At 35.6% G+C, this 25,343-nt stretch overlaps 1 protein-coding gene across 2 annotated transcripts in view; it reads left to right on the forward strand.

Annotated features, from left to right (window-relative positions):
• The first annotated feature begins 3,870 nt into the window (after positions 1-3,870).
• Positions 3,871-25,343, forward strand: part of LOC122324770 (CD2-associated protein) — a 30,594-nt gene continuing 9,121 nt past the window's right edge. Inside the window, exons 1-11 of one of the 2 annotated variants that reach the window (XM_043219437.1) lie at positions 3,871-4,247; positions 11,281-11,441; positions 13,499-13,688; positions 16,060-16,160; positions 16,914-17,034; positions 17,350-17,519; positions 19,383-19,476; positions 19,782-19,876; positions 21,247-21,345; positions 21,532-21,585; positions 23,815-23,851. In XM_043219437.1, the coding sequence (XP_043075372.1) occupies positions 4,244-4,247; positions 11,281-11,441; positions 13,499-13,688; positions 16,060-16,160; positions 16,914-17,034; positions 17,350-17,519; positions 19,383-19,476; positions 19,782-19,876; positions 21,247-21,345; positions 21,532-21,585; positions 23,815-23,851 (1,126 nt within the window). In that variant the 5' untranslated portion in view covers positions 3,871-4,243. The remainder of the gene's footprint in view (positions 4,248-11,280; positions 11,442-13,498; positions 13,689-16,059; positions 16,161-16,913; positions 17,035-17,349; positions 17,520-19,382; positions 19,477-19,781; positions 19,877-21,246; positions 21,346-21,531; positions 21,586-23,814; positions 23,852-25,343) is intronic. The other variant, XM_043219436.1, reaches the window with a different exon arrangement.

The raw sequence follows: 25,343 nt of genomic DNA on the forward strand, positions 1-25,343 counted from the left end.
TGTAAAGTGGACAGTGTGACCTTAATTTAACCTTACAACTTCAATATAAAAGGCCTATATAAAATGTGTACATAACATGCTGAATAAAAAATACATATTTTATCTTGAATTTTATCGTTTACATATTAAAATAATGTTTATATGAATACATGTACCAATAGTATATATACACTGCCATTCAAAAGTTTGGGATGAGTATTTTTTTTAATGTTTTTTGATGTCTCTTAAAGGTGCTCATCGAGGCTGTATTTATTTGATCGAAAGGAACAAGCAGTGATACTATGAAATATGACTGTGATTACTAATTTTATTATACTTAAGAAAATAATTAATTTTATGTGCCGCAGTGCTGAAATTTCATTAGTCATTACTTCAGTCTTCGGTGTCACATGATCCTTTGGGAATCATTTTAATAAGCTGATTTACTATTAATGTTGAAATTGTTGTGCTGCTAAATTTTTTGTTTTTCTGGAACCTGTGTCACCTGTTAAAAAAAAAAAAAACATTTATTCAAATAGAAATCTTTTTTTTGTCACAATCTTAATCTTTATTAAAATGTTTCATCCATTAAACATAACTTTGTTGAATAAAAGTAGTCTATTAATGTCTTTAAAAAGAGAGAGACATTTATTACCAGTAATTACTAACACAAAGCATACATAAGACAGATATAAAAAATAAAAATACACTTTAAAAAAATCTTTAAAAAAAGTAAGTATCTTAAGTTTTTAAGTATGCAAACAAATTATTTTAGCTGCATTAAAAAAAGTGTTTATTTCAAAGAGCTAAGAAAAATTGATTGCAACCACTTAAACGTGAATATAAACGAAATAATAATTTATATAAAAACTGATGGTGATGCAACTATTATGCATACAGTTAAACACATAACCTCAATTTAAAAACATGTGCAGAATTATTATTATTAGAAATAAATAGATAAAATAACAAAATACCTAAATATATATATAGGCACATGCCTACAACGTCCATTCTCGTTTGCGTTATTGTTTGAATGAAAGCACCTCATCCAAACGGCGGTGCTCAGGCCTCAGACATATGCAAGCGGCATACGGCTGTTTTGTGTCACTGGCACAAGGACAGGAGACCGTTTCCAGTGTGTCTCAGACAGGCAGAGCTCAGAGCCCACTGGCAGATGAAGAGCACACCATCTGGCACAGGCCTACACGTGCATCTGAGAGCTAAAAGGATGAAACGGGGAAATGCTCTCACGTGCCACACTGTTTCTGCCCCGGGAACTCACTCTAAGTGGGTTAGTGAGTTAGACGACGGGGCGAGAGAAAATGCCTCGCTCTGACCAACATTAGTGCATTCATACTGAAATGTACAATAATATGCTTATTTATGCCGCTGTGCAAATTATACACCAACTAGTGCTTTAAACAAACCACCAGCACTGTGGACTGACAGCTTTACTACATTTTTATTATGCGTGCTGACACCTTATTTCTGTCAGCATCTGCTACAGTATACAAAGCAATGCGTCTGGGTTACAAAACCAAATTATATTATATGCCAGTCGTTAATAATCAGAACAGCAATACATCGAAATCTCTTGCATAAATCATTATATTATATCATATGATATTATATTACCGATTTGATTTCTTGTGCAAATAAAGACATTTAAAGTCACACGTGGAACAGAGTGTAAGTTAAAGAAAACACACTATTAACGTCAGCGTCGTTCCACCCTTTCTTGGTTTTGTAAATTGTTCACATTCTGCCCTCTGCTGGCTGAAAAAGCGATTTTGAAGACACATTGAGAATGTTACAATATCGTGAACCTTAATGATTTGATATTGAAAAGCGTTTGTACAATAAATAATGACATTTAATTAAGGGAAGCGATATTTATTAGGACTAGATATGTTGGTACCAAGGCAATTTAAAGTGAACGCTTCAACGGTTTGAAAGAAAGCAGCTACTGTACTTGTGCGAGTCTAAGCAGTAGCTCGGAGTGTCCAGCAGAGGGAGACAAAAACCGTGAGAATATTAATGAAAGAAATGCCACTCACTTCACAGGTCTGTATAAAGAGGGTAAACAAAACAAAATGACTGAAACATCAGGCACTATATTAATGTCCTATTAAGACGTACAGCAACTCTTTGCCCTTCAGCAGTTCAGAACACTAGCTGTGAACTGCATTTATGAGGGAATAAATTAAGCACATATGAATCTACTAGAATCTGTGTTTCGGAACTACTCAAAAAGTTTCAGTGTTGTTTATGTCTAGGATTAGGGAGGACATGGAAAGCATGACTTCATTCCGGAGCCCCATTCCTAGGAAACCATTGGATCTTATGACCCCACTAGATGGATATCTATTATGTAGTTTGATGTTAATTTCTGGGATTTTGTGTGTGTGTGTGTGTGTGTGTGTGTGTGTGTGTGTGTATGTGCGTATCCTTCTCAGCATTTGATACAGTTCATAGAAAGTGTAGATTTTTTTAATTGTCATGTAATATAAAAGAATATATGGTTAAGTTGTAAAAAAGTGTTTCTCATAACCTTTTTGGTTACTATATTATAGAACAATCACATATTTTGTATATATATATATATATATATATATATATATATATATATATATATATATATATATATATATATATATATATATATATATATACAAAATAAAAGCTTTTGTTTACATAATGTATGTATGTGTACTGTGTTTATACACAAATACAGTATATATTATAAAACACACACATGCACACACACATGCAAACACACACACACACACACATATATATATATATATATATATATATATATATATATATATATATATATATATATATATATATATATATATATATATATATATGTACACATTTATAATATACATATAAACATATCATATATATATACACATTCCAAAACAAATGTTTTTATGGTTTATATCCGAAAGAGAAAATGTGTAAAAAATTATGTTGCATATTATTCCATTATGTTATAGGCCTAGAATAAAAAGGTTCTCATGTTACCTTTAGATGATGCTAAGCCCTCTTTCAGTGTAAGTTGTAGTGTAATGCTACCATTCTTTCTCAATAAATGCGATTCTTTGTGGTTGTCCTGTAATCATGAACACAGACTGAGCAGATATCATTTCAAACCTGCCATAAAACTTAGGGAAGTACATGGTTATGGAAATTGACTTTGATTGGGGCAATTTCAGTTTACCGTTAACAGCTTAATAGCCAAATCTAATGCAAATACTTCAGCCACAGAGAGACATTCAGCTGAGAGAAGACGAGATTTCACAGCTACTTCACCGCCTACATACTCTGTTGACAAAAATATCAGGAGAAAGTGACTGCAGAATGACTGGTATCCCCACCCCCAATGTAAATGACACGTAATCCTTTTTTGCATTAAAATATTTAAGACATGATAAACAAAATCCTTTTTCATTACTAATATACACTTAAAATTCCTTATTATATACAATATAAAATATACTAACATATTTTCAGTTAGGTATGTATATAACATATATATATATATATATATATATATATATATATATATATATATATATATATATATATATATATATATATATGTGTGTGTGTGTGTGTGTGTGTGTGTGTGTGTGTGTGTGCGTGTGTGTGTGCATATGTGTGTATATGTGTTTTATAATATATACTGTATTTGTGTATATAGTACACACACACACACACACACACACACACACACACACACACACACACACACATACATACATACATATATATATATATATATATATATATATATATATATATATATATATATATATATATATATAATATATATATATATATATAGTTCAATCACTGCAATATTGACGTGGATTTGTTCATTTGTACTTGAATAACCAATTTACACTAAAATGTCACACCTCAGCCTTTTGCATTCCAGCGAGGATCTGACTTCTCGCGGGATCCTCCCGATGAAATATCGCGGAGGCAAATCTAAGAAAGGTGGAGACTTCGGGATAACTTCCTGCACAGTACTCAAGAATCATACCTCATACTTAAACAACAGGCCGTCATCAAAAACCAAGTCGAATGGATTAGTAGCGCAAACAAACTCGCTAACAAGCACTTCACCGACACGATTCCACGCACAAGTAGGATTTGCCGCTAGCATCCAGCCTTGCTAGCTAACATCAGCTACCAGGACGGCAGATTGTACACATCAGATCAAGACGGTCTCGTATCGAAGGACAGTATGGGTGAGTTCGGCTCGCTTCTTATGGATCAGTTACGGTGTCACTTCGCGTTCCGGTTACCAATGAAACGGCCCGAGCGAGTCACTTCAGCCTCGTTTTAAAAGAAGAAACTGTATCCAAGTGGAATAAAGAAAAAAAAAACTTGCGATCTGATGAATATTTGACTAGGCGCCAGTGTCGCAAACTGGCTCGGCTTGTCCAAACCAGTAAATTCCAGGCATTTGCGTCAAGACTAATGACTCCCTGCTCCGTCAGTACAGTATTGTTGTTTACCTTTCGGATGCAAGTGGCTTTGAGGTTGTTTGATTGTTTTTTTTTAAAAACAGTTTGTACTAGTTGCTGTGGCTCGGTTCCAAGGAAGCCCCCCTTAAAGGTGTACTCGGTTATTTTCGCTGATGAATAAAACGAACGTTTAAAGAAACAAATGACGTGCGCTTAAATAAGACGGAGACTCGAAACCATGTCAGTATTGTAGAATCTTGAAAAAGCAGTTTTATTTAACACGAAGAGGGTCGCCCCCTTATGGGCGCCTTCATGTTTATGTCACATGACACGCTGCGCGGCGTCCCGATTTACTATTATTAATAACAACAGTTGTGTCGAGCCCAAAACTATTAACAAGACGAGTAAGAGCCAGGCTGAACACTAACAAAACGCGTTGTAGTGCTTTTACCCCAGCTCTGATCAGAAGCACCTCCCTTGCTAGAAGTTAGGCAGGTAGGCTATTGGGTAAACAAATATTAAAGTGGAAAACGTTAGGTTAGTGCCTGTTTTGCACTGTCATGCTCTGCTGCACGACTCTGCTGGTTTGAATAAAGTGCAAATGTAAGAAGTTGTCTACAAATCCTCTTTTGGGTTAGCTTCATTTCCATATGCGCTCCTCTCGATTTCAGGTTGTTGACACTTACTGTAATTTCATTATTAGCAGTTGTTATTATTATCGTTCTTTGTCAGTTGACCGAGCCTTTGGCTCATGCTCGTATTGTTAGTAGCCAAAAACAAACTGACATTCAGAAGTAGGCTATATATTTTTTTTATGACTGGATAATATGGCTTTTAGCGATGCACTTTAGACCTTTTCTCTTTGAGAAAAGAGTTTTTTTGCCATCCGCGTGATTATCTGAATGATGGGTCTTAATTTTTATAACACCGTAGGGCAGAGTTTTTAATGTCAAACACAACCTCCTTAAGGGAAACGCTGGAGTGGAAGATGTGTTAGGACATGTCCCTTTTACATTCACTTTTGGTCGAGAACCTAAGCGCTGAGGCTCAAAGGAAAAAGGGTCTGGAAATGTTTGGCTTTTTAGATACATGTTACATGGGGCACAATGGTCATTTGTTTTCTCAGCTGTAGGTTAGAGTAAACGTGCGGCGTGGGCTGCCCGGCCGGCCGGCTGGCAGACAGGTTGCTTTCGTGGCCTCGAGTGCCTCCCCCCCTCTCTCTCGACAGTAATTCATCATGTTGTCACAGAGTTATGTAAGCGCCGGATTGGGAATTGAACCCATCAGGAAGTATGGAAGTGTGTTAAGAGTAGTAAGCGTGCTTTGCACAGGTGTGAGTGGACATTGCTTGGTCATGTCGGGTCTTGACTGCAAACAAAATCAGTACAGGTGAAGTGACAATAGGTGAACATTTCTCACTGATCTCAGGTTTCAGTGGGATCTTTAACACTGATCTGTTTTCTTTCTCATGTGGGAATCTGCTCTGCAGATGGCCTTGTCGTGTCGTTGAACAATTAAAGGGTGTCCTAATAACTTTCTGTTAATTAGTTGTGCACTTCTGTATACGTTAAATGTGTTTTAATGCAATTGATTTTAATAGACATCAACTACATAATTGTTTCCAGCCAACTTTTAAATGGTAATGTACATTATGAAGTGTACATTATGACGTTTCTAGATCAAAATCTTTTCGTTTTCAATCGATTAAGTGAACAATTGAGTTTAATTTGAACTGATAACATCACATTAAGGTTAAACACTCATGGTGTGAAAGAAATATTATTAAAGCACTTTGTTATGATGAAAGAATGCAGATGGTAAAGACCTATTAATAATAATAACAACAGATGCAAAATAATTCAGATTCAGTATTTTTTATAGAAAACAAAAATGGTAGCAATACTGAATCAGTTTTCTTTTTATAACGTCTCTTGACATCATGCAATAGGCTGAAAATATGTGAAGAATTCCAGCAGCCTCTCCCTACCTGCTAACTACTGCATTACTAGTTATTTTGCCAAGAGATATTGAGGAAAGGACTCTGGTTGACCTCGAAGGTTTGTGTAATAATCTCTTGTTTGACAGACATGCTTAAAAATCCCAGATTTTCTCGCCGGCCACTTTTGACCGCACGGTATTTGTTATTTTTCAACTTAACAAAAAATGCTTTGCATGAAGAAACCAAGAACGGTTCAGCTTCATGTTTGACTTCAGGGAGGACCAGGCTATGGATCCTTTTAAAAAAAAAAAAAAAAAAAAAGAATAACTTTTCGTGCAAGATCTTGAAAGCTGCTGCTATTTTTCACACTGGTCAAAAGGTCTTCAGATTAGTTTATTTCCTATTTGCATCTTGAAAAAGACCCTCTTTCTCTTTCTCTTCTGCAGGAAGTTCCATTCTGGTTGATCCAAGTTATCCTTTCTGTCTTTAAATGAGGATTAAATCTTTAAATGAAGACTAGTTTATTTACTGTGTGTGTGCCAGCCAGGGTCTTGATTAGCTCAGCACAAACTGCTTGAGGGCATTGTGAGGTTAAATTGAAATGAAGTTTCCCATATTAGTTGCTCTATTTCCTCCAACCTCCAGTCGCCTATTGATTGTATGTGTGTGTGTTGTTGTTGTTTTTTGGTTAGTGTAGTAATTTTATTTTATTAAACCGTTGACCCATTTAACGTCTGCCCTTTCTCTCTGATTCATGGCACACATGACTCGCCTGAATTGCACTTCTACAGTGAACATATGCTCTGAATAATTTTGTCTGTAGAATTTTGAGGTTGTCAGTACATTATTTAAAAAAAAACATTTTATGTAAGTTTCATTTACATTCAGAATCAAGGACGTTTTCTGCTGGAATTTACTGTGGAGTCATTATTCTGTTACTAATTAGTCTTGCATAATCTGACTTTTGACTATAGGTGGAAAAACTGGGCCAAGAGCCAGCCATTTGTTCTGACATGAATGTTAAATAATCAAGCTTATTTTTATGTGTTTTATATATTAGTTAATGTTTTTTTTATACGTTTTATGCACACATAAAACACAGCACATGTCAGCCTAATACCAGGACTGATGTTTTAGGACATATTTTCTTTTTTTTTGTGTAGTAAGGTACAGATAAATGTAGTTTTTGTGTAACAAAATAAAATAAAATGATTCTACTTTTATATGTCTTAAATCAATAAAACTGCAGTAAGGCAGCAATGTTCAGTGGCCAGAAGTCTGTGAGAGGTACAGACAACAGAGAATAAATTCATTTTATATTGCAAACCTCTGCCAACTCTTGCCATTTTTGTGTGCAATATGTACAGATGGTTTGTGGGCATGCCGTCTGAAGATTTGACAAAGCTCTAACCTACACTGGCAGTCCAATATTCCACAGTGGTATGATTTCAATGGTTTCGAAAAAGCCTCTCATGTATTTTATTTTATTCTTTGAGAAATAAAATGTACAAAAGAATGGCATTTATTTCAAATGTAATATTTTGTAATAATTGAAAACCTTTATTGTTGCTTGATCAGTTCAATGCATTATTTGCTAATTAAAAACAATAATTAAAAAAAATGAAAAAATAAATATTATAATAATAAAAGAATAGTATTTGCTCATGTTGTTCCAGACCCTTTTTTTTCTTTTTTGAAACACAAAATCAATGTAAGAAAAATCAATGTGAGGTTTCTTGAGGAAAATAACAAATATTAATAAATAATTTATTTTTAATGGGTGAACAGTTTGCGAAACACAACTGTACAGTGAAAGCATTTTAGCGCTTATGTGTTTCTCAGCTCCTTGAACCATCTATGAGCCGTAACCAAAGTTGAAAATAAACAAGAAGCCTTTTACTTCAACTCCAGCTGTAGAAATTATTTCGAAAGGTAATTTAAAAGATTGTATTGCTTGCTTGTTGGATAAAACTAAAACAGTCTTATTCCTTAGACGCGAGGCCGAAATTATTTCCTACTCCGTTTAGTCTTTTGTGTTATTTCACTGACCCAGTATATTCCTGTAGTTATTCACCAGCTGGCAACTGTGAATGGCGTTTTAAGTAAAGCTTTAAGAGATTTTGGCAATCAGAAAGCAGAGAAGTAAATGACCTAATATGTTTTCCTTTCTAAATGGCTGCAGAGGGAATAGGAGCGAATAAAAGCAGAGTCACAGGCTCTGGATCTGCTCCTGACACTAATGCCAAGTCGGCCAACTATGTCATTATGACAATTTCTGCAAAGCTCTGCTCTAGATCAGGATGCTTCGGAAGGCGAAAACAGAGAGGCTAAGTCAGCATGAAACGCTGGATACATGAGCTACACGAAGAAGCCATATTGTTGTTTTACTAGACACTTTCGGTTTCCAAAATCCTGATCTCGATTATTCATTTTTGTTGCATTGGACCTGACCTCTGTTTTATATGCAGTAAGCACAGCATGCAAAATAAAAAAAAAAACAACGATATACTTCCTATGTGATATGATAAAGCCTTTTGAGTGAGTTAATTTGAAGGTTCATCTTAATTTGGATGTTCTTCTTCCCCTTTCCCCCTCCTTTATGTTTGGAAGCATGGTCTAGGCTAAATTAGAAGCAAAACCAACTAACCACAATTTATGGTAGCTTGACATTATACGTAACTTTGTCTTCTGCAAACTGCACCAACAAGAAGAGGAAGACACAATGACCGTGAGCCGCCAACCTTCACAAAGTGTTTATGATTTTAATCCAAGAGCAGAGATGACAGCACATAGTTTGGCGTTTGCTCAAAAAGGCACTTATCTATTGTTTAAAAGCGTTCCATTATATTGGGATTTTTTATTATAGTTTTTTTTTTATTATGCACAAACTGCTAGGGCTTTCCCTGTCCTAGGGTCTGATATCAGGACAGAGTAGTTTAGGGAATTTTGCTTAATTTATTTGACCATTTTAGGATCTTTCCCCTCCTCTCTCTCTCTTTAATAACTTGTTTTTAACTGTATATCAGTCAGCTTTCAGTGGCTCAAGCCTCCATCAAGTTGGATGAGATGCATGAGAAATGAATCCTCTTCCAGTGCAAAATTTCTGTAGATGTGGTTATTGTGAATTTGTCTGGCCACAATAATTGAGTAGTGAAAATGTGATACTGTGACAGCCCTAAAATATTTTTATTCACTGCCGTAATGGGTATGTCTTTCCCTTTTTTAGCAGCAACACAAGAGGTTTTCTTTTTGAACTACTTTGCCAAAACCAGATGATATTTCTTTTTTTACTGTAACCGAGTTGGAAATCCAGAACCAACATTACACTGGTAAAATCATTGAGAACGGGGCATAACACAGATTCCTCACAATCTAGTTGACCTAAACCGGTTTATTTTGCGTCTATCAACAAATGCTCTCAAAAGAATTCCCCACAATATGTGGGCCATACAAAGAATTTTTTTTTTTTGAAGATTACATCCGTTATGTATCGTTCGTGGAACTACTTTGTACAGACATAACCAGACAAGGTAGGGATGAGATCCTGTCAAACACACTGACCTCTTCCCTGAGCTTTCCATGAGACGTCCCTGCTATCTCTGACATCGCTGTGTAAATAACCCTCGTCAACAGAAGCACTGTGTGCATATGCAGCTGATCACATTCTTCTCAGACTCATGCAACTCTCACAGCCAGATTTAGCGCTTTTCCTAAGGCATTGTCTAACACGATAAAATTTCCGTAGACTCTGGAAATGGTTGGGAGATGTTTGTGTCTGGGTGTCCGTGGTAATGATTAGGTAGCAGAGAAACGCACATTGCCCAGACGTTGTTGCTTTTGTTTGCCTGAAACCGCTTTACTTGGAAACGGACAATCCAAAGCCCTTGAAAAAGTGCTTAAAATGACCATCGTTGAGCTTTGTCCTTGTAGACATACCTATATTTGATGAAAACATTGTTTATAGGCTGCGCTCTGCTGGCCTTTGGCACAGTAATTTTGAAGTTTTCGCTCAACAAAGAGGTCAGACAATAGTGGCTGTCTAGGGGCAAGGTCTAGATTTCCACACTGTTCTTCTGTGGCCTTTGTGTGGAATGTTTATTCACTCACTAAAGGTCAGATCCAACTATATTAGGACACATTTTAAATATTGGACTGGTCAAGTTCATGTGGATCTGATTGCACTTTAACTCCTGTGTTAAGTTAATCACAGTATGTAAAACAAAACAAAACTAAAATCCCACATTACGATAAATGGTTATAATAATATTATAATTTTTTGGTGAATAAATAAATGTAAATGCCCTTAGCTTTCCTTGTTGAGAAACTTCACATAATGAAATATGAGATCAAATATAATCATCATAACTGTAATAGAAATTCTGTTACATTAAAGTGTTGAATGCTTATGGGTCCTAAGTGGAGAAAATCACAAATGTCAAGAAAAACATTATAACCAGTATTTCAGAAAACGTGAAATTCATAATTTTCTCACCCATTTGACGTTCGTATGACTTTTGGACTGCTTGTATGATATCTATAATTTTTTTTAATCCTGTCTGTTTCACCTAAGACAAACGGAAAGCCATGTGGATAAATGTCGACAGAAGTTTAAGGCTATTTTTATGGTGTACTATTCCTTTAAGAACCAACCATACATTTAAAATGGTATACAATATCAGTGTCAATGCCACGGACCATTTGTTGTTGAGAGAGACCATTCATTTTTTCCTCTATCATCACCTTGTATTTGGTGTGAAAAAGCCTTGGTTATTTTTAACTGAACATCCTCGTTAACTAATATCTGTGCAATTATTTCTCATTTTACTTTATCGCAGCATTACTTTTATTAATAACCGTGTGTTCTCCCCTTTGTAGTTGAGGTGGTGGTGGAGTTTGAGTATGAAGCCGTCCACGAAGATGAGTTGACCCTCAGACTTGGAGATGTGATCAGAAACGTGCGACGAATCGAAGAGGAGGGATGGATGGAAGGAGACCTCAACGGGAAACGAGGCCTTTTCCCAGACAACTTCGTAAAGGTAATCTCAAGAAATGCTATATATCGGATTTATACAAGGAAAACAAGAAAGTGCTAACAGGAGCAAAGTGGTTTTCTTTAGGTATTGCATTACAAGTTTTGAATTCCGTTTTGAAATCTGGCCGTGAGTCATTGCAGGCATTGCAGTCTCATCTTCAGTTCGTGTACGTCCTAATTAGTGTTTTTAGTAGTTATTGAGGCAGCGTGAGGAAACCCACATTAAAGTCGGTTGTAATGACAAATCTTGTCAAAGGCAGGAAATTATTGCTTTCGTTTCCTTGCGGAGATCCTTTAGTAGGGTGTGAGGTAATCTTCCACTCCCTTAACTGAACTTTGATCCCGGAAAGATTTGATAGTCAGCATTTAGGTGGTTTCAGGAGAAGATCATGGAAATCGAGCAGGTAAGGAGCTTGTTTTAGTTTGTCTGTCTGTCAGTTCGTATCTAAATAAGATCTTGGGCTTGTCGTGTCTGGAAAACGTGTTGCTGCTAATGTTTTGTCTTAAGTTGGTTTTAGTTTCTCATATCATGGCAGTTTTGATTGCCTGTTTCGCTGAATCACCAGACAGATCGCAGATAGCTCAGGATTTGAAGAGCATAAATGGAAAATAATTCTTTAGTAAAAAATGTTTTTCCACTAACAGCACAATTCAGTTATGTTCATTATTAAGTTCATTTTGCATAATTGTGACTTTGGAATATTTGTTTTAAATAAAGATTTTGGTCAGGAATAGTTATTTACACTTTTTAATTTATTTTATTTACAGCTTTCAGTATGCTGTTTTTTGCAGATAATTTTGTATATTATTATTATTATTATTATTATTAATTATAATTATTTAATTATTTATAAGGAAACAGGAGCTTTAAAAAGGTGGAGAAGGCTGACCTCAAATTAGTTACTGAGCAGGGAGTAACAAAAAAGAATTTCTTTGTCAGCATCTCAGACAGGAAGTTTGGAGCGGATGCAGCCTGTGGCATTCTCCATTCTGCACCGGAGCCTCCAGGAAACAAAAGAGAGCTGCTCCACATGCCTTTCTCTCAAACCCAAACCCTGTCTGAGTCCATCTAAACCCAGCTCACAAGACTTTCTGTGACGGTGCTAAAACTATGCTATAACACTTTGTTGTATTACGTAGTAATGAATGTATTACATAGTGCTTATCATAGTAATAAAGGGTACTTGTTATCAACCACAACATATGTCCAAAAACATCTAAGTATTATGTCTCAAAAACATGTTAGCTCCTTGGGTAGTAGACTAAAAAAAGCAAATGCAACATGCTCTGAGGTTGGTATAGCAAATGAGGTTTGAGCTATTATTATTATTTATTTATTGCTATTATTATTTGAATATGATTGCAATTGTGTATTGTGCCACATTTAATGTAGTTAGAATTCTGCTTCATTGCATTCTAATTGCTACCTTAATCAGAATTCAAGAATTTAAAAGGATTCTTGATTCATTGCTAAACTGAACCCTAAATAGGCATAAAACACTGGCTCTACCAGTTCAGCGTTCTTTAGAAGTAAGTGCTATCAAATCCATGAATATCCATACCAAATACAAATCTCTTTGAGAGAGAGAGAGAGAGAGAGAGAGAGCAGGTTTCGACTGGATGCTCTGAAAACTTAATTCTCAGGGCGTATGAGAACACGGCTGTGTGAAGATCTTATCACTCCTTTGTTTCTCTTCTGCCTCTCTCTTCCCACCTTTTTCTGAATGTGTGAGGGAGGCTGTGGTGTTGCTGAATTTACATGTGTTTGGAAACCGTGAATGTAGGTGCAAGTCAGTGGTTTCTGTAGAGTTTTACATGATGCGGGTGTGAAGAATGTAAATGTAGAATGTAAACCTTACAAAGAATTAATGCATTCATGGTAATAACGTGCAGGTGCTGTTGGGCGTATAGACGTTAAATTCTTTCAGACGTTTGCATTTCAATTCAAACTGATTTAAATTCAGATTTTTGTTTATTTTATTACATTTTTCTTTGTTATATGTGGTACTATATGTGATTATTTAATTCTTTGTTGTTGTTTTGTTTTTTTTTTTAATCAAGGAGGTGAAAAAAGATGAGCCAAAGTCCAAAGAGGAGCCAAAAGAGGCTAAGGAGATAAAGGATGAGACTCCGATACAGCGGCGAGCATCAGGGAATGTGGCCAGTCTGGTGCAGAGGATCAGTACCTACGGCATCCCAGCAGGAGGGATCGGCTTACAACCTCATTCTCAGCCCCGTGCCTCAAAAAAGAGTGCGTCTTTTTTTGTTGTTTTTTTTCTAATTCTAACAGTTTTTAGCTTTTCTTTGAAGAGATACTCCACCCCAAAATTAAACTTTTAGCATTAATCGCTTACCACTATGGCGATCTAAACCCGTAAAACATTTGCTGGTGTTCGAACAGGATATTTTATATGAAGACTGGGAGGCTTGTGAACTGTCCCAAGTAATGAACACCGTCAAGGTCCAGAAAAGTAGAAACCCATCATCAGAATGCTCCATCTGCTGTCAGCGGTTCAAGCTGAACGTTATAAAGCACGCTATGTATGCTGTTCTGTGTGAGCCGCGCCACAAGGATGCACTGCTTTTGTTCAATACGCGAATAAATGTGCGTGGAAAACATATCATTGCTGAATAAAGTGTTCTCACCGCTTAAAATTCAGATCGAACGTGAATGGTTTTTAACACACTTCTGGAACATGACTAAGATATTCATTCGTGACAGTCACAAGCCTCCCGGTTTGCGTCCAAAATATCTTAAATTGTGTTCTGAAGACAAACAGCTTGTATGGATTGAAATGGAGGTTAGTGATTATTGACAGCGTTTTCACTTTGTGTTGGAATATCCCTTTAATTTAGAGATTTTGTTTTTAGTATGGCACATACATAAAATCTGTCTTTGTGACAGCCCCCATCAAAAATGTGTTCCCTCTGTAAATCATTGTGCATGTTCAAGTTCAGTTTGTCAGACATGTCTTTAGATGAAGGCCATGTTGCCTATAGGTTGTAGTGGTCTAATTCAGCCTAGTGGAAATTAGCATCAGCAGTTTACAGCGTCTTTACTGTTAATTGGTTTTGTGTGCGTTATGATAGGAGTTTTTGTTATTAAAATAATTTGCCATCGCAGGTTGCAATGATATTCATATAATTCACCGTAGTATGGCATATGGCGAGATCTTTCAGCTTTGTGTGCGTGTTGGTTTTGATGGAATTAGTGAAGCACAAAAATGTTTAGCGGGTGACCGTTTTTGGCCAGTAGTGGGCAGCAGTTGCTTTCTTATCGGCTCATAAATCCTGTTTTCATTTCCTCTGTCTTGATTCTCGAGTGTACGACTGTCTCAGATTTTAGAGGAAGTCCACTTGATCCGATCCAGCTTGCTGGGAACATTGTCACAGAACACACAGCGATTGTGCTGCCTTCCTGTCTTCAAGGTTTCTGCTCAACAAATCGCATAAAACAGTGATAACAGTGGAATGTAGTTGTGTTGATTCTCTTTCTCTGTGCTCCTGTGCAGGTTTATCGCGTTGTACCCTTGAGGAAATAACGTATATTTTGTTTAGTTTCTTCTCAGTGCAGCTTTCATTTCAAGCCAGACGTAGAGAGCTATCTACTGAACCAAACAGGACTGTGGTGGTACAGTAGCACAGTAATAGAATTAAACTGTAATGCTATAGTATTTCAATTTAAAATGATAATGTATTATTACTATTATCATGTACCATGGCATTAACTTAATACCAAGTACACAAAAATTTAAAAGGTTTGGGGTCAGAAAGATTTTTTTTAAGGAAGTAATATATTTAGTCCACGATAATTATTAAACTGATCAAAGATATTTAATCACAAAAGACAATAAAGGCATTTATAATGTTTAAAAATATATATTTTTTCAAATAATAGGGTTTTTTTTACTTGCTTTTATTTTTTATTATTCTTAAAAATGCCTAATTGTTTACACATATAGCAGCACAACAATATAATTATTATTTTTAATATGAAAAGTTCCTTGAGCACCAATTGAGCATATTAGAATGATTTCTGTAGGATCATGTGACACAAACTGGAGTAATTGCTTCATAAATGTCAGGTTTGCCATCCAGGAATAACTTACATTTTATAGTATTACTGTTTTAATGTATTTTTGATCAAATAATGCAGCTTTGATGAGAATATGAGACAAATTGATACATTAAAAATTGGTTTAAAAAAATAGTTTGTATATTTTCATCAGAATTATTTTAATGTGCAGTCTAAAAGAACATTTATGACTATTATGAGTATTTTTTAAATGTCTATTGTCACTTTTAATTGAATTATTCTAAAATGTTTTCTCAGTTTAGTTTTTGGCTGACAGGTAACGTCTTAATTTGGCTTGTTATACGGAGCCAACGGAGTAATCGGCCGTTTTTCTTTCTCCTTAAAGGCCACATGAATCATCTCAAGGACAGGGTGTGGTGTTTGTGTGTGAGAACGTATGTGTGCACACAAGTTTAATAAAGGCTCTTCCTGATTGCGCTAGTCTTTACTCACTGAGCCCTCTTCAGGAAGGCGGAGGAAAGGCACACTGCCGTTATTGGCTGAGCGTGTCAGGTCAGATCCAGAGTGACTTGTGTTTTCATTACAGAGCCCAAGAAGCGTCAGTGCAAAGCCCTGTTTGAATATGTGCCTCAGAATGAAGACGAGCTGGAACTGAAAATTGGAGATATCATTGAAATAACTGAGGAGGTCAGTAGCTTCTGGCTTTTTTTTTTTATTTAATGTAACCCAGTGTTTTGAAATTGCACTGAATCTTTTTATAGAAATCCAAACACAGCAAACGTTCTCTGATAGGCTTTTTTGCATGCTCCCATGAAAGATATTAAAATGTTCCTTGAGATGTTCCTCAATTTTAGTTTACCACTCAGATGTTTCTCATAAGCTAGTAATAAAAATATAGTATGTTTATTTAACATGCTTTCTTTGTGACTTCATCTGTAACTGTATGAAAATCAGTGTTTCTTTAACAGTGGTTTGTGGCCCAAAAAGAACTATATAAAATTATGTAAAATGCAAATTAAACAATTCAGGTAACCATATAATTGTGAATAGTCAGTAAATAAAATAAAATGTGTATTCATAGGCTAAATGCTTCATATATCACGTGTTGTTTATGATTAAACTCTAATATTGTTTTGTGGTGCGTATCATCAAACCACACTGCGTTTAGTACGGCCTCTTTTATCACAAAGATTGCTTTTGGGTTTTTTTTGTTCTTGGCTAACAATATTCAAGAGACAAAATATTGTATCATTTTTATATACTTTTAGGACAGTTTTGCTTTATTCTTTAAACAGTTTTGCTATTGTGTTGGTTTTTCACGTGATGTCCTGTGTAAAGTCTGCATCCTGAAGTGAAACCACTTGACACCTACTGTTTTTGAAAACGAGTGTTTGACTGGACAGTTCCTGTATTAGTGCTGACTGAGTGTTGTTTTTTTAGGTTGAGGAGGGCTGGTGGAACGGAAGCATGAATGGGAAGTCTGGACTCTTTCCTTCAAACTTTGTCAAAGAAATAGAATCAACTGAAGACACAGAGAGCAGCGATGTAACAGATGAACCAGGTACTGCTCAGCTTAACTCAGACATGTCCTCACACGAAAACACTTAAGACACCTTTGTTGTATTTTTTTATTTTTTTTTGCACATTCAAGGGTGTGTGCGGCGACGTTTTGTAGGTGTTAGACCTAGTCACGGCATCTGCAGTTGACAACTTTTTGTAAATCATATTTATTAATTTGTTTGAGACATTATGGTCAACCTAAGCAGTCTCAAAAACCAAGTGTACTTTACTGGGGTCAGTACAGTTTACTCTGCACATGACCCATGACATGACACGCTTGTTGTGGTGGTACTCATAGAGAAGTGTGTGTTCACAGATAACAGAGATGGAGCTTCTAGCCCTACATCCCCTCACCCGGGCAATGGGGTCATGGCCCAACCGAAGAAGATCAAGGGCATCGGCTTTGGTGATATATTCAGGGAGGGATCTGTAAAACTCAGAGTCTCTCAAAGACTACCGTCTGAAAATGAGGAAAAGAAAGAAAAAGTAAGTGTAGATCTGCACATGATGTTGTCTTATTTGCCTTCCTCAAAGCCCTTCCTTTGTCTGTCTGTACTGCAGGACCAGTACCAATCCCAAAACGGGAAACTTTCAGTATTGTAGTTATTTGTGTATAGTGTGTGTGTGTGTGTGTGTAGCCCATAATAGTGCCTTATAAAATTATTTAATTGTCTTGGCATGTATGATAATCAGTGCTGCCCATTCCCATAGCCATGAGCAATGGAGCGTTGAAGGGTAATTACATGTCTAACTGCTCTACAAGTTTTGCCAGTGATTGCTCAAAACTTTACCATATAGGCAGGCAGTCTCACGGTCTCACCTTCCTTCTTAGGAAATATGTCTCTCTATTTTTGGTCTTCGTTATTTAGGGTGGCTGTTTTTGAAGCAGTCTGGTATGGACTGAGTTTGTGCTCTGCAGAGCTCGAACTGAGAGCAGAATATCCCTGTCTGTGCTTTTTGTTACATCTGCAGACAGCTGGAGGACATTGCACATTTTAATTGCTAGACATGTCAATGACGTGTGCTTTGTGTTACGTTTCTAGGAGCTACATAACTTTTGTTTGCCTTTAGTTTTATAGGCAGCTGCTTGCAACTTCCAATCTAGATGAACCCTTTTACAGCTATTATAAATTCCTCTGTTTTTGCGTGATTTAACAATGTGCGTTACACTAGTAAAAGAAATGTCTCATCAAAACACTTGATGATACTTTGCTTTGAAATTTAATGTAACCCATACTCCATTGGTACAATATATTATGTAAATCTATAATATATCTATAGTTATAATTTGAGACAACATTTTACTTTTACACAGTGAAACTTAAAAATGAAATACATTTGTACATTTCTGGGTCATTTTTCATTCCTACTGTTGTTGTTAGTTGAATTTTTTTTTTCTGCTTTACAGTGATAGATAGATAGCTCTTTCCAAAAACTATCTATCTATCTATCTATCTATCTATCTATCTATCTATCTATCTATCTATCTATCTATAGATATCTATATCTAGATTTATTTAAATCCAGATATATTTAAAAAAATATATAAATATTTTTAATAAAATGTATTGTTATACTTTTTCAACACACACACATATATAAATCATTATATAATAAATATAAATAATATGATAAATGAATGAATAAAGGCTGCATTGATTTAATCAAAAATACAGTAGCTGTAAAATGTTATTTATTAACGTAATGTATTACATGAACCATAATACTAAAGGAAAACAAGGATTCTTAGAAAATTCAAAGGAATGGCATCTATAAAATGGAAATCTTTTAAGAGATTATAAATATCTTAATTGTCAGTTTTGGTTTTGATCCATCCTTATTGCATAAAAGGAAAACAACTCATCCCAAACTATTATAGTTGTTAAATGTGCCACAAATGGCCTTCCATGTTATGTCATTTAGCTCTGTTTACAATATTAAAGCATTTAACCAATACTTCCTTTCTCCCTTTTTGTCACATTTTGCATCCCATTATGTCATTCAGATTAGTTGAGTCATCCGCCACGTCTCATATCAAGAGCTCGGGTCATTTATAAACATGTCACGATCATGTAATGTGATGGTCTGAGGATTTACTGAATACTTATAGATTCCTTACTCTGTTTTGGGCTTAAAACGAAAACAGTAAATTCGGCATGAGCTCCCATTGAATTTGTGCATATGTAACAGCAGTGATCTTTTCTTTTTTTTCTTTTTTTTTAACCCAGCATTCCTTTTCATCCAGGCATGGCTGACCTGTCTCAAAGTCTGTACCTTTCAGTGTGCAACTGCATGTGTTTGTGTGGCTGCCGTGTCAGTAAATCCATTTGTGATTCTGCTTCATTTTAGCCAATTCCATCATTACCATCAGCCACAAAACCCACCCCTTTGAGCACTCCTGAACCCCCTAAAGGAGAAAAAGAGGCAGAGAGCAAAGGAAAAGGTGAGTTCATGGGAAGGTTGACACAAAGCTGTATGTTATAACCAAAGTAATGACAGGAGGTTTGTGGGAATCCACCAGACATGGTTAGATGTTGACTGCCCTGATTATGACTGACTGACATTGGTTTTCCTCCTCCTGGTTATTAGCTAAACCCAAATTATAGATTAGTGTCTTAAAAGTGCACTTACTTGTGCTTTCCTAACACTCCGCAACTTAAAGTTTTTAGTAAAGAGTGTAGTAGCCAAAACACGTTGTCGAAACCTTTATGCATACGTTTTCTTCCTTTTTGTCTTGTCTCTCTACAGTAAAAGAATACTACAAGGCCATATTCCCCTATGAAGCAACTAACCAAGATGAACTGGATTTAAAGGAGGGTGACATCATCCACGTACTGAGCAAGGTACGAGCAAATGTCTCTAAATAAACAACACATATTGAGTAGTATTTTTAGGACAAAGCATTCACAATAAGAACATTTTAAGCATGACAATTATTATATAAAAAAATCACATTATGTAATGTTTTGCTATAAAAAAGGAATCTCAGAGATAATCATTAAACACTCACTAAAAAAAAAACAATCTATACATTTGCTGAAATCTGTTTTTAGAAAATATGTTAATTTATTTCAAATTCATCCTTTATCTCTTTATGGGTCTCACGGTAGACTTTGAAAGTATTAATAAGCAAAATGACCTTGTTTGCTAATCAGCCAATCTTCTAATATCGGTCATTTCTAAACAGCCAATTGTCAGGACTTTATTACATTTTTTTACATTTACATTTACTCATTTAGCAGATGCTTTTATCCAAAGTGACTTACAAATAGGGGAAAATGGAACCAATCGAAATCAACAAAATAGCAATGATACGCAAGTACATGTCTCAGTTAGCTTGACTTAGTACACTTAAGAAAGTTGTTTGTTTGTTTTTTAATTCTATAATACTTAAAAATAAAACCTTTTTGTTAATTGCACAATTAAAATAAAAAGAATAGATAGGATAGAGAAGCTAGACCAGTTTTGGTACCTACATTAATAATGAGGCGACGATAGTACTCCACCTCATACAAAAACGTGTGAACCAATCATATCTGCGCTCTTCATTTAAGCCAGTTAATCTATATCCTGTACTGTAGTTCAGTCTGGTGTGTGAAAACACTACCTGACACAAACAAGCCTAGGCAGTTGGTCCACATTTTTGTAAGTTGTGCCAAAGAGTCATGGTTCATATTAGAATTACATATAACATTAAAAATATGAAGCATGGATTGAATCATGGGGACAAAATCACCCTAAAATGAAATTAAAGTTCATTTACAAAAACAGGCATGATATGTGATATAATTGTTGCTAGTGCAGAGACCTCAGATGGGATTTCTGCAGTGATGATCTACAGTGATCAGAGATAAGAGGGTTTTTTGGGGCGTTATTTAATTTTTTGTGTGTCTTTGATCCTATCTGCAGACATTTATTATACTGTGGCTGATGCATCTCATTACCCCTGGCTTCTGTTTTATTAGCAACCGAAGGGTGTGTCTGGTTCATTTAAGGCACGTGGAAACCGTTTTCCCGCAGTCAGCTATTGTTAGGCAAAGGCCTTGAGCAGGAAGCAGATCAAAGTTGGAAATGTTTTAAACATGACCACCATCTAGTGGCAAGGGATATGTCCGCGTTTCTCATTCATAATAATGTGTATTTAAGCTTTTAAGGTGTATTGTATATTTTATAAGATAAGCTGTTCATGTTTTCGATCGTTTTGATGTTTTAGGACACAGGAGAGCCGGGCTGGTGGAGAGGAGAGGTCAATGGCAAGAATGGAGTTTTCCCAGACAACTTTGTAACTCTGCTTCCTGAGGCAGACAAAGAGGTACATTTGCATTCATTAATGCTGCTTTTGATGTTTACCTTGGGAACCACTCAGTACAGCCCTGCAATTATAAAATATCAGAATCACCTACTTTTATGTCGAACATAAAAGTTTTTACTCTTATGACAAGTGAAATCTTCTTCAAAATAATCTCTAATAAGTTGGGTTTTTTTTCCTCCTATACAGACACTCGCATCCAAAGGCTCCGTTAAAGCGTCTTCTAAACAAGAACCAGAGGAGGTAGGCAGTGCTTATTGTTTTTTTTCAGGCAATATCAAGTTAACATCGAATCAAACAGTTAAATCAATAACGGCTCCTTATCATCTCCAAGCATTTCATAAACACAGCTTCATTTTAGTTTAGGAGTCTTCAGGTTTAACCTCAGGGTGCGTGTTTAACCACATTTTGGCAAACCGTGGAGCAACAGGCCCTTTTTATTGTGAGAAGCAGCTTATTTGTTCAAAGCACCATCTACCATATCTAGAGAACAAACAGAGGGTTTGTGCAGGCAAAAGCTCTGTTCTGGCACATACATTTTTTTTACAGAAATTCTGTGAAGCCTCATGGGTTGATATGCTCCCGGTTTTTTTTTTTTTGTTTGTTTTTTTCCTTTTTTATCTTTTCATTTTTAACCTGATTGGTGAATGATTGTCTTTGTGCTGCTGCAGTGAGAATGTGATGAGCTGAAGCTCATGTGATCTGGAGGTCAGCGAGCAATTCATGAAAATGTGAAAGTGTTCATTCCTCCAATGGACTCCAAAAAGCCCACGATGTGATCAAGCCTTTGTCCTTTAAGCATCCTGTCAGGTGATGAGACATTGATTTCCACATCAGGAATGAAGGGGACCGAGGGCAGGAAGGCAATTTCTTTAAATTGTAGTTGACTGCAATTATAGAGCATTTAAAAAAACAGTACCCAAGATGCAGTAATACCACATTGTTGGGCCTTTTTAATACGTTATTATTAATGCTTTTATATAAGTTTAAATTTTTTATTTTTGTATTAATGCATGACTATCATCAGTTATCTGTATTATTAAATGCATGAATATATTGCATAAATTGACAGGTTTAGCTTTAGCTGTAATTAAATCTTAATGTTTGAACAAAAAGATCCAGTCTGCTGTTTGATCGTTTTTTCTCTTTGTGCCATGAGCGATTGAGTATTAACCCCTCAGCACTTGACTTTTAGGTTTGTCTCTGATGTTCAGAGAGAGGAAATTGTTTTGCCTCTTTTTGGCCCTAAAGTGATTTCTTCATAGATAGGGTTGGTTCGAGATGGTCTCACTAAATTGTGAACAGTTGAGTTTGCTTGAACCGTGTGTGACAGTAATTTAACCAAATATATAGCTATTACTATATAGACTTACTTTAGGGCAATTCCTGTATAAAAACGGCTACATGTGTGCATTTATCAGTATATTTAATAAACATAAGCATCTGTTTGCTAAAACGTTAGAAGGAAAAATATTTGTATCCATAACCTTTCAAACGTTTTAACTTAATCCGGCTTTGGCTGTAGGTAATCCCTTTAAATTATCACAAAACCAAAAACATGGGGTTTTTTTTCATGCACCTGTCAATTTTGAGATTTGTGAAGTGTTTTTTTCAGACAAGTGGAAAGAAAACATCCAAAAGACACTGTAAGTGTTTCACTTACAAAGTGTATACACTTATCTATTTCAATTACTATACATATTTTTTTTTCTCATGAAAGTCATAAATCTTACTTTCAGCAGCACTTGGCTCTCTTTAAATTAAGAACGTGTAGATTAGATTTCAGTTATGAATTCCTATTTGTTCTTGGAGCATTTTTTTGTTATCCTTTTAATCAGCATACAAAATTGTTTAGGCATAAGTTGCCATGTATAAGTGCCTGAATTCTACAGTTATATACACGAAAGACCACGCGTTACATGAAAGGAGCTTAGAAATGCTGAACTGATTGTTGTTTGAACTCTCCCTGCTGCTTTGATTACGTGTCAAGTAAGTTGATTTATTTGGTAATCAATGCAGCCCATTCATTGATTTGGTTAATATGTTGCGAGAATCATCAAATCTTCCAGAGGCATCAAAGAGGAGGCTGGGGGATTTCCAGTTTCAGTTCCTGCTAATTTTAATTTGTCTCGTTCTTCTGAAAACTTCTGTTGTTCGACCTCTAGGGTTTATAGGAGCCTGACTTAATGCATTACTGAAGACTTAATGCATTTTTGTCATTTACAAAATATAATCAGCATAGAAATGTATTAAGAAAATGGTTAATGGAAAAAAAACATTAATTTCATAATGTCTTAGTATTTAGCATGCGTTGGTCTAAATAGAAGTAGCAGTAGATTGTTTGTTTATAACCTGACGATTGTGTTCTCCAGCATGATTTGAGATGAATCTAATCTCAAAATGATCCTGATTAGTTCCAGATATAAATAATATTGTAAATCACAGGCTTGTTTTGTTGTTGTTTCTCCACAGAAGCCAAAGAAGCCCCCGCCACCATCCAAAACCCCAGGTATGACCTCACGTCTTTAACACACCTCTTAACATCTCACTGATTGCATGAATTTGATTACAACATTTTACCTTTTTCTTCTCGGTTTAAGCTGCTTTGAGACCACTGAGGTATAAAAGAGCTTGAAGTGCCATCGTACGTGTTCTGGTTGATGAGGTTATGCTCAATGACTGTCTCGCAATCATATGTAATAAAAGCCCTGTGATTTTTAAAGGGATAGTTCACCCAAAAATGTTGTTATCATTTGCTCAAGGTCATAAGGTTTTTTTTTTTTTTTTTTGGCACTTAATGTTAATTTAACGAGGACTAGCAACTGTTAAGTCACCAACACTGACCCTATCCCTTTAAAGCTCATTGTCATCAAACATCTTTTGCTTGTTTTCGCCTGCCAGTCACTTTCAAAAATATGAAATACTAAATTATTAGCTACAGGCAGCTGACATCATTTGATGACTCTTGATAGTGGTACTTAAAGGGAACGTGTCTATGTGTCAGCATAATAACTGGTGTAAGATGGCATATTGATTTGAGCCGCTCTCTTTGTGGTTTTCAGAGAAGCATGCTGGTGTATGCTGAGATGATTAGAGGTGATGCCAACTAATTTGACATATTCAGTTATTACATTGAACACAAAGGCCATACCTGCCCATGCCTCTTTGTCGGGCCAAAGCGTTGCAATCAGCTTGCTTTTATATCTTACTTTCACCTTTAAAAGAAATTTGAGATTGTATTCATTTATAGTTTGAGCAACGTAGCTCTCATTTTCTCCCTTGACATTTGTTTTATTTGCTTATTTATGAGTCTTTTTTCATTCTGAGATGTTGTTCTCATTTTTATTGGCTGTTGTTATTGTACAGAACATTGGTCAACCTACACGCACAAAAAAATTATTTTATTCGAATTTTTTTATTTTATTTTATTCACTCCATGGCAGCTATAAACGTATAAATACATTTGAGTTATGTAACATTACTTTTATATCATATTTGCATTCCATACGTCTCTTAACATCACTGAAATATTAAGGTTTGTAAGATATTGAAACCTTTGCGTGATCAGTGGGGTATTAATTAAATAGAAATCCAGTCGGGCAAGAGATATTTGCTGTCTAAGTGTAAATGTGTTTTAATGTTTAATGCAAAAACATACGTATGATTTGTATTAGTTTAGAGTGACTGGGGACAAAATCGTATGGTCTGTCAGTGCAGATGTAAACTGATAATGCAGCTGAAATGGAAAATATCAGTACCTCCAAAATATGCAAACAAAAAAAGCGGATGTTGTTCTGCATCAAAAGGCACCTCATCATCCCGAGCTTGCATAGAGGGTTGCAAAGATTTAGTCTGTCTCTCCAACCCACACAGGAAATGCAAGTCATTGACGTCTGTCTCAGAAGTCACATCATTCTTTTATCTGCCGTGTCTAGAGCTGCTCTATCTTCAGTGCATTATCTAAAAAAAAAAAAAAACATTTTAACTCTGTCAATATGTTT

Source organism: Puntigrus tetrazona, chromosome 20 (assembly GCF_018831695.1).
Source record: "Puntigrus tetrazona isolate hp1 chromosome 20, ASM1883169v1, whole genome shotgun sequence".
NCBI lineage: Eukaryota > Metazoa > Chordata > Actinopteri > Cypriniformes > Cyprinidae > Puntigrus > Puntigrus tetrazona.